At 58.3% G+C, this 9,590-nt stretch overlaps 2 protein-coding genes across 2 annotated transcripts in view; both read left to right on the top strand.

Moving 5' to 3' along the window:
- Positions 1–1,681, top strand: part of TM6SF2 (transmembrane 6 superfamily member 2) — an 8,362-nt gene extending 6,681 nt beyond the window's left edge. Inside the window, exon 10 of the mRNA XM_049642568.1 lies at positions 893–1,681. Coding sequence (XP_049498525.1) covers positions 893–1,099 — 207 coding nt within the window. The 3' untranslated portion in view covers positions 1,100–1,681. The remainder of the gene's footprint in view (positions 1–892) is intronic.
- Positions 1,682–2,327: 646 nt separating this feature from the next.
- HAPLN4 (hyaluronan and proteoglycan link protein 4) lies at positions 2,328–9,277 on the top strand. Its single transcript, XM_049639425.1, has 7 exons — positions 2,328–2,338; positions 2,658–2,770; positions 3,287–3,448; positions 3,559–3,807; positions 4,111–4,473; positions 6,046–6,381; positions 6,743–9,277. The coding sequence occupies exons 1-7, from the start codon at positions 2,328–2,330 to the stop codon at positions 7,132–7,134; spliced, it is 1,626 nt and encodes a 541-aa protein (XP_049495382.1). The 3' UTR covers positions 7,135–9,277.
- Positions 9,278–9,590: the final 313 nt, after the last annotated feature.

The following is a 9,590-nucleotide window of genomic DNA, read 5'->3' as shown; positions in this document are numbered from 1 at the left end:
GGGGGGGGGGGGGGGGGGGGGGGGGGGGGGGGGGGGGGGGGGGGAGGTGTGGGTGGATCAGTAGGGAAGAAAGTTTCTGCCTACCCATCAAATGCTCTTCTGCCCTCCCTGAACAGGCTCTGAGAGGCCCCACCCCCAGCTTGGTACCCTAAGATACACTCCATGGGGTCCCAACTCCATGGGGTCAGAACTAGAGAGAGGGAAGGATAGGGGCTGAGAGGGATTCCAGAGAGGGAAGATTTCCTAGAAGAGTGAGCATAGGGGTTGGGCTTTGATGTATGGGTATGAGCTCTCTAGGCAGGGAAGGGCATTTCAAGAATGGGAAGAGCATAAAAACACATAGGCAGATAGCGGTTTAGTGGAGCCACAACATGGGTTAAAGGCAGAGGCAAGAGAATTTGACAGCTAGATGCTGCGGGCTTTCAACTCTGAGCTTGGGGGAGCCATGGAATATGTCTGAGCTGTGGAGGGCGCAGTCAGAGCTGGAGGGCTTGCTTCTGAGTTCCTGATGGAAAGTGATAAAGCCTGGGCCCAGGCCTGGGCAGGGGAAACCAGGAAGACATCTCTGGGGTAGAATGGCCAGGATTTGTGTCGGGGACAGAAATGGGGTAGGGAAGAGCAGGAGGAAGAGCCGGGCCCAGATCAGAGAGATGGGAAACAGGGCCCACTTAAAAGAGTGAAGATGGTTCTGGTTAGACAGCTGGGGAGAGGCTCACAGACAGATGGACAAGGACAGACAGTATGTGCAGGGGCTGGAATATTTAGAGGCAGACAGATGGGCTGGAGAGGGGAAACAGGTCATCAGCCTGGGCTCCCTAGGGTGGGATGTTGATGATACTAGGACCTGTTCTCTCCAGGCCCCTGACATCCACCCTCCCTGTGTGGCCACTAGGCACAGTTCTCGCACATGGGTGCCTCCATGCACCTGCGCACGCCCTTCACCTACCGTGTGCCTGATGACGCCTGGGCCTGCTTCTTCGGGTGCAACCTGCTGTATGCGCTGGGCCCCCACCTGCTGGCCTTCCGCTGCCTTCAGTGGCCCGCCTTCTTCCTGCGCCCTCCCCCTGGCCCCCCGGCCCACCACAAGAAGCAGCACTGAGAGGGCTGGGGACTCCCCAGGACTCTGTTTACATGCCTAGCAAGCCCTGCTTGGGGAAGGGTGGGCTGGGTTGTTTAGAGGCAGAAAGTATATCTCCAGGTGCCTTTGGTCCTGGCCATGGTGGTTTCAGGCCAATGGACAGGATGGGAGACCCAAGGGCCAAGTGTTCCCACAGAGAGGGCCACAGACATGCTCAGCTGTCATGGTACCCCAATCCCACAGGACACTTCTACTGCCTCCCAGAATTTACCCATCATACCATACCCCATGGACCCTTTAGTAAAAAACCTTTTCATGCCCAAATATTGCTGCTGCCTGAGTGTTTCAGGATTCAGAGGTCAGGGACCTGCTTTTCAGACCCCATGAGGGCCTACCCATCGCTGCCAGCGTGGCCATCAGGAGCTGGAGAAGCCGGACAGCAGAAGTCTGCCTCTGGTTGGTATGCACAGCTCCATCTTCCAGATGGGGAAAACTGAGGCTCAGAGAGGTCAAACTCTGTCTGAGTTCACAATCAGTAGAGAAGCATCTGAAACCTAAGTTCTGACAATAAATTATAATTACTAATAGTGTGGCACAGTTATTAAGCACCTACCATATACCATTTCAAGGGCTAACCTCAAGTGGTACATACTGGATCTTACCATATATTCCAGATGGGGAAACTGAGCCTGCAGGAGGTAAAGGTCCTGTTCGGAGGTCATGGCTCCTGGATGCAGCTGAGCTAAAGGACAGAGCCCTGGCCTAGCCCATCCAATCATGGACTCTATAACCCTGCCTCTGCTGTATGGTTGGTTCATATTTTGGGGAAACTGAGGCTGAGGAGGCAGCCAACGGGTTGAGGAAAAGGCTCATTTTATTCCAGGTTCAATGGTTCATTTTCATTCCTGGTTTGAACTTGGGTGAAGGGCCAGGTTCTGGGGGTGACTCAGGCCCAGAGTGGGTCGGGCTTGATCAGACTCCCCTGTTCCCTGCCCCTACCAACATTTCTTAGCCACCTATTGTGTGCCTAGCCATTGGATCTTCACCAAAGAACCACCCAGCACTCTGTTTCCCAGAGGTGGAAACTGAGGCTCAGAGACACCAAGCCTCTCTTCCAAGGTCCTACAGCAGGTGAGAGGCAGAGGCAGATTTGAACCTGTTGCTGCAAGTTCCCTCTGCAGAGTGTGTGACTGTTGTGTGGGGCCCCCACTCCGCAGAGTGAGAACCTTTTGGTGCCCAGGACACTGCGATGGCCGCCAAGTGACAAATGGGAAAACTGAAGCCTGCAGGCCAAGCCCCTTTCGCAGGTTACTGAGCCCTCCCGGCTCACCTTGGGCATCCTGCATGGAAGACTCCATCAGGCCCCCCTCCTCCATTTTAGAGATAGTTAAACTGAGGCCCAGAGTTTCCTCTGCCTGCCCAAGACCAGCCAGCAGGATCGGCGACGTGGACCTGAACTCACTGTCCAGCGCGGTCCTTTCTCGGCTTGCGCCCCTGGTTTCTTCCCGGAGCGCGTGTCGCTGCGTCCCCTTTAAAGCTCCTCCCCGCTCCCGCGTCCGCCTCCCTCCTCCCCTTGCAGGCAGACGCCGGGATTGCGCCGCCTGAAGGGACTTGCCCAGTCCTTCCTGGGTGTTCGGGGAGCGCAGTCCCGGCGCGTAGGGGCCGCTCGGCGGGGGCCGCACGGGCAAGATGGTGAGTGGGGCCACGGGCGCGGGTCCCGGTAGGTCCCTCTCTGGGAATCTGTCTCGCTCTGTGTCTGAATCTACGCCCCTCAGTGTTTCTCCTCTCAGTCTCCCTCTCCCCGCTCCACCTCTCCCGTCCCCTCCGTCTCTCACCCTCTTGTATCTCTGTTCCTTGAACTCTGCCTCTTTTATATCCCTCTCCTCTCCCTACTTTTCCCTCCCTCTTTTTGTCTTCCTGGTCCCTTTTCTTTTACTCCGAGTCCCTACCTCCGCGTCCCCCTTCTCTCGTCTCCTCTTGCTCCCTTTCCTCTCTCCCCTTCAGTCTCTGTCTCTCCATCTTTCCTTAGCTTCTGTGTCTCTTTCCCTCTCGCGTTCTCTCCTCTGCCTCTCCTTCTCTATCTCCATCTCCCCCTGCTCTTCTCTGTCTCGTTTTCTTTTCCTCGCCCTCTTAGCCTCTCCCTCTCTCTTCCTCTACCCCTCGCACCCCCTCCCCCGCCGCCCCCACACCCCTGCCGCTTTGCTGCAGTCTCCTGGCGCACGGATAACCTTGCCGCTGCCGCTGCTCCAGCTCCTCCCCCCCTCCCTCCCAATCCTGGCCTGGGCCGGCCAGAGAAGGGGGCGGAGCTCCGAGCCACCAGTGTTGGGGTGAAGGGGATCTGGCGGGTGGCCTGCGCTGGACTAAGGGCAGGTGAGCCCAGGGGCGTGCGCTTTGCGTGGGAGCTAGAGTGTCAGGTACCGGGAGGGTGCGCGGGTTAGGGGGTGGAGGCTGGGAGGGTCTGCCAGCCTTCTCCTTGGAAGATTCCTCTGGGACCCTGGCCGAGGTGGGGACCTGGGCATGTGAGAATTCCTCGCCGTGGGGAAGGAAGGTCGGGGCTAGTCCTCCGACAGGCAAAGTCCAGGAGGCTGGACTGAGTGCCGTATGCCCCCAGGTGTGTGCTCGGGCGGCCCTCGGTCCCGGCGCGCTCTGGGCCGCGGCCTGGGGAGTCCTGCTGCTTACGGCCCCCGCAGGGGCGCAGCGCGGCCGGAAGAAGGTCGTGCACGTGCTCGGTGAGTCTGGACAGCAGAAGCGGGTCTTGCCCCACGGGAGCCATGGCCAAATGTGATTGCCTGGGTGCAGGGAGGATGTAGGGGGTAGGGCAGTGAGCTGTTCCTGATAGCCGGAATCCCCCCCCCCCCCCCCCGCCCCTACCCCTCTGAGTTCCAGTTCCCTTCCCTGAACTCCTTTAACCTTCGGATCTCCTGACCTCCACCCAGGTCTTTTTCCCATAACACTTCCCTGGGATCCCCTGCCCCAGGTTCCCCACCCCGCTTCCTAGGACCACTTCTGAACTCTGCTTGACTCTCCCACAGAGGGTGAGTCGGGCTCGGTGGTGGTGCAGACGGCGCCTGGGCAGGTGGTCAGTCACAGGGGTGGCACCATTGTCTTGCCCTGCCGCTACCACTATGAGGCAGCCGCCCACGACCACGACGGCGTCCGCCTCAAGTGGACCAAGGTGGTGGACCCACTGGCCTTTGCCGACGTCTTCGTGGCGCTCGGCCCCCAGCACAGAGCATTTGGCAGCTACCGCGGGCGTGCGGAGCTGCAGGGTGATGGGCCTGGGGATGCCTCCTTGGTTCTCCGAAACGTTACGCTGCAGGATTATGGGCGCTATGAATGCGAGGTCACCAATGAGCTGGAAGACGACACTGGCATGGTCAAGCTGGATCTCGAAGGTAACCAGCCCATGGACAGGATGAACCATGTTTCTAAGGAAAGAGAGTGGGAGATATTGCAAAGGATAGGAACCAAATCAAGTTGACCTAAAGGAATTTAGGGGTAAGGTAATGATGCCGATCTGGGGTGAATTCGCTCCCCAGACACATTGGCAATGTCTAGAAAGGGGCTGCTGATGGCAGCTAGTGGGTAGAGGCCAGGGATGCTCCAACACATCCTACAATGCACAGGACGGTCAACCCCCTTCCCTTTCCCCCCGCCCCCCTTGCAAAGGATGACCCCATCTAAAGTGTCAATAGTAAGGACTTTGGGAAATCCTGGGGTAGGATCCAGGCACAGTTAGATCCAGGGAGATCCACTCACACCATGTCAGGAATCCCTTCCTCACCTGTTTCCCTGAGTGGGCTTTCCTCAGGCAGGTTTTCAGCTCAGCAATTAATTTCCTAACAGGGCTAGATAGAGTCCCAGAGTTGTCCCCCATTGGCCCAGCTTGAGTCATGTGTCCATCCATGAGCCAATTACCGTGGCCGGGAGATGGGATGCTCTGATTGGCTGACTGTGGAGCTGGGAGGTGGGCGTTGTGTCTGAAGAATTCCCTCCCACCCGGTTCTGCTTCCTCAGTCCATCCAAGAAGATTCTAGGAGAAATTTCAGAGCCCTCACTTGCTGAACCTCCCAACAATAGCAAATAACAATAATAGCAGCAGCTCTCCTTTATCGGAAGCTCTATGTGCCATGAGCTTGAAGAGCTCTCTGGAGCCTCTTGTTTAATTTTCCCCCAAACTCTGAGAGAGATGCTATTACCAGCAGATGGGCAGCTGACTCAGGTTAGAGCCTTGCCCAGGACACATGCAAATGAGTGATAGAGCCAGGACTCAAGCCTCCATCTGTCAGGGTCCAGGCCTTCTCTCTGACCCCTGTTTGTTCCCCCCTTCATCTGCTGAGAGACGCATCGGCACCTCCAAGGTCTGCCCCTCAAACACACACCACAGAATGCTGCTGAGCTGAGCTGACTGTGGGTTCAATGAAGGACAAGTTAGAAGAACTGAAGGTGGAAGAGAAATCAGTGGAAACTGCCCTGGACAATGCTGGGGATCAAAGATGCTTTGCCAAGTGTCATACTTCCAGGGGCTCCCTGCGGGGGAGTCAGCACTGGACACAGATATCCCCAGCTTCATGGGCTCAGGGCTTGACCAGAGGGAAGCTCCCAGTGCTGAGAGAATGTCAGGAGCACTAAAGACTGAAGGGAGGAGGGTGGCGGCAGCTGGGTTTTGAAGGACGAATAGGAGTTCAGCAGGTGGAAAAAAGTGGAAAGAACATAAGCAAAAGTCTCCAGCGGTGTAAAGGGGGTGGACGTGATTAAGTGTCTTAAGAGGGAGGGTCAAGTGAACCCCAAAGTTAAGGCAAAGGGAACCATTAGGAGTGTGAGCTTGGCAAGGGTGTCCTCAGGTCTGAGGCCAGAGTGGAGGGATGGAGTGGAAGGTCTAGGCTGAAGAGTCACGCAGCACCCCACAAGTCAGGTGGGTAGGAGAGTGTTGAGATTCCCAAGCTGAACCGTATGCGTCCTCCCAGGCGTTGTCTTCCCTTACCACCCCCGTGGAGGCCGTTACAAGCTAACCTTCATTGAGGCGCAGCGCGCCTGCGCTGAGCAGGACGGCATCCTGGCATCCGCAGAGCAGCTGCACGCGGCCTGGCGCGACGGCCTGGACTGGTGCAACGCAGGCTGGCTGCGCGACGGCTCGGTGCAGTACCCGGTGAGCCAGCCCCGGGAGCCCTGCGGCGGCCTGGGCGGAGCCGGGAGCTCCGGGACGGGCGGCGGTGCTGCCTCCGGGGGCGTGCGCAACTACGGCTACCGTCATAACGCCGAGGAACGCTACGACGCCTTCTGCTTTACATCCAACCTCCCGGGTGCGTAGGTCTGGCCCCTACGAAAGAAGCCCCGCCCTCAGGGGGGCCTCTCCCGCCCCTCCCTGTATCTTTCCCACCGTCTGTTTCCTCTCCTTCGCCCTTCCTATCCACACCGGCCCTCCTGGGTCCAGGCCAGGATATCCCCCCACCCCTAGGACTACCCTGGCGCAGCAATCAAGCATCGCTTGGCATCAACATTGCCCTAACCAATGGGGTCCAGGAATGCAGGGGAAGGGGTGTTCCTGAATCCTGTGGCTGGGGTCCTGGGTTGCAGGCACGTAGGGGGTGGGGAGCATCCTGAACCCCTTAGGAGGCCAGATCCCGGGAGTGGCCTTAACCACTCTCCCCCACTCCACCGCAGGACGTGTGTTCTTCCTGAAGCCGCTGCGGCCTGTACCCTTCTCGGGAGCCGCGCGCGCGTGCGCGGCGCGCGGCGCGGCCGTGGCCAAGGTGGGACAGCTGTTCGCCGCGTGGAAACTGCAGCTGCTGGACCGCTGCACCGCGGGCTGGCTGGCCGACGGGAGCGCGCGCTACCCCATCGTGAACCCGCGCGCGCGCTGCGGCGGCCGCCGGCCGGGCGTGCGCAGCCTGGGCTTCCCCGACGCCACACGCCGCCTCTTTGGCGTCTACTGCTACCGTGCACCCGGCGCGCCAGACCCCGCACCAGGCGGCTGGGGTTGGGGCTGGGCCGGCGGTGGCGGCTGGGCCGGAGGCGCGCGCGACCCCGCCGCTTGGACCCCGCTGCGCGTCTAGATCCTGGGCGCAGATGGCTGGGGTGCTTGGCGGCTGGCCGAGTGCTCTGCGGTCTCTTGGAGACAGACCACGTGACTGGAGACTGGCCTCTCCCCCTGCGGTGCGTAGCAGGCTGACCAGGCCTCCTGTGGTCTTTGAACACCGGCTGCGCCCCCGAGGTCCCCATAGACTGGCCAATCCCGGGAGACTGACCGAGCCCCCACCTCTCCTGGATAGTGGATTTCCCCTCCTCCTTCGACTTTCTCCAGGAGATGGGGCATGTCCCCTGAAGACCCCTGGAGGCCAACAGACGCTGAGGTCTCCTGAAGACTGGCAATGCCTCCCCAGGTCACTTGGAAACAGACAGAATCACCCCCTCCCCCGCGGTCTCCTGGAGGCTGGACCCCCGGGATTATCTGGAGATTGGCCTCAGGCCCTCTGCATCTCCCTGGAGACTGAAGACTGATCCCTTAACCCTCCCCCTCAACACGTATAGAAAACAGACACCTCAGAGTTCACCAGGTGATCACGCCCCCGTGGCCACATGGAGACAGGGCTCCTGTCCTCTTCCCTATGGTGACCTGGATATTAGGTATTCCCATTCTTCCCCCCTTCCACTGCGAGTCCTCGAAGTTTGCAGAATAACAGGCCACGTTCCCCGGTCACTGTGAACAGCCCCGCTCCTCCAGTTTCAGGGGAGACCAGCCTCGTCTGTCACCACAAAAACAGATTGACATGCCCCAGCCGGCTCGCATGACTGGCGGCCATGCCCCACCCCTCAGGTATGTCTTTGGAGGGAGCAAATCTGCTCCCACTTGATGGCCTCTTTCCTGGCTGTCACCAAAGAGACCATCCCCTGGGCCCAGGGATCCGTAGGATCCGTGTCACTAGCTGTGGAGAAAGCTGTCCCACTTCCCATTGTTACCAAGGCGACCAGCCCAACTTCTACCTGTAACCTAGTCACACAGCCCTTCCCTCATCAGTCACACCCATGGAGATAGTGCCTCCCTCCTCCAGCTGTAACCATGGATACCACACGTTTCCTGTGTCACCCCCGGGACACCAGAGAGCTACAACTCTGCTTCTTGAAGTCCCCATCCTTACCAACAGCCACGAAGACCACTCTCCCCTACCCCCAGAACTGTCCTGAGAGTGTCCCAACATTCAGTTCTCCAGTTTTCACCATGAGAACAGGCTGCCCTTTCCCCAGCTCTTTGCCCCCCATCCAAGCTCCCTCTCCAAGCTGCTTGAACCCCACAATGGTTGCCATGGAAGCCAAACTCTGGTGTTTGAGGTGACAGAACACCTGTCCCCCTAGGCTTTCCCATGTCAGCAGGGCCCCACCGCATCAAACTGTCACCACAGAGACCGGCAACGTCGTCTCCATGACAACCAACCTCCCAGCTCTCAGGAACTTCTTACCATGGGTGGGAACTGCACCCCACAGGATTTAATGTCTGCTCCTTAACCAGAGAGGCCCAGCCCCAGGCAGCATCTCCAGGTATGGCTGGACTTCTGGAGCCGCTGGACACTCCTCCGTTTGCACGCTAACTATATCCCAGACAACAGTTGTGCACGAGACACCCTTGCAACCCCCAGATGTTTTCATTGCTGCCATACAGATGAGCAAACTGACTCTGGCAGCCCCAGCCCTTTATGCTGTGCAAGCACTGGGCTCCCCACTTCCCCTCTGAGACCACATCTCCATTCTCACTGAGCTCTCTCCTCTAACTGCCCCCTGCCCCACGTTTCACTCCTTAGAGATCCAGGAGAGACAGAATGTTTTTTACACTTCAAAATCCACAGTGAGCTACAGGCTCTAAAGGACAATTTGTGCTAAGAAGTCAGAACCCAGCCAAATTCCCCCCAGCGTTGAGAGCCAGCTCGGGAGAGATGGCCCATGAACAAAGCCACCCCAGCTGTGGGAGCCCCCAGATCCAAGGTCTTCCATGGAATAGCACTGAGGCCCCTCCTGGAACCCCCAACCCCCTTATTGTCACATCCATCTTGAGGAAACCCATCCGTGAGTTGTGGAATCAGGTGGGTTGGATTCAAATCCTGCCGCTGCGACCAAGTGACAACCCCCCTGAGCCTGTTTCCTCCTCTGTACCAGAGCTGTTCTGAGGTCCCAGTGAGTGCAAAGCATACAGCAGGGGCTCAATAAAAAAAAAGTTGTTTTGTTTTGTTTTTTGGATGTATGAGAAAATGAGGCAGCCGATGGGTAATTACTTCATAAATGTACTTTGGTGGACAAAACGTTTCCCAGCTGGGGGTGTGTGATGATGATTTGCTTGAGAAGCATCACCCTCATTCCTCAGGACCACCTCTGCTCTTCAATTTTCCCCGCCTCTCCACTCCCCCATTCTCCCTTCACTCTCTTCCTTGCATCATTCCCCATGTGTCTGGCCCTTCACAGCCCTGTCCCGACTGGGTCGTTGACAAATCCAGTGGTTCCTCTCAGTCCCCCAGGCACCCAA

This window comes from Panthera uncia, chromosome A2, assembly GCF_023721935.1.
Source record: "Panthera uncia isolate 11264 chromosome A2, Puncia_PCG_1.0, whole genome shotgun sequence".
NCBI lineage: Eukaryota > Metazoa > Chordata > Mammalia > Carnivora > Felidae > Panthera > Panthera uncia.
The sequence above is the reverse complement of the archived record's forward strand: the minus strand, read 5'-3'. Positions and strand labels throughout refer to the sequence as shown.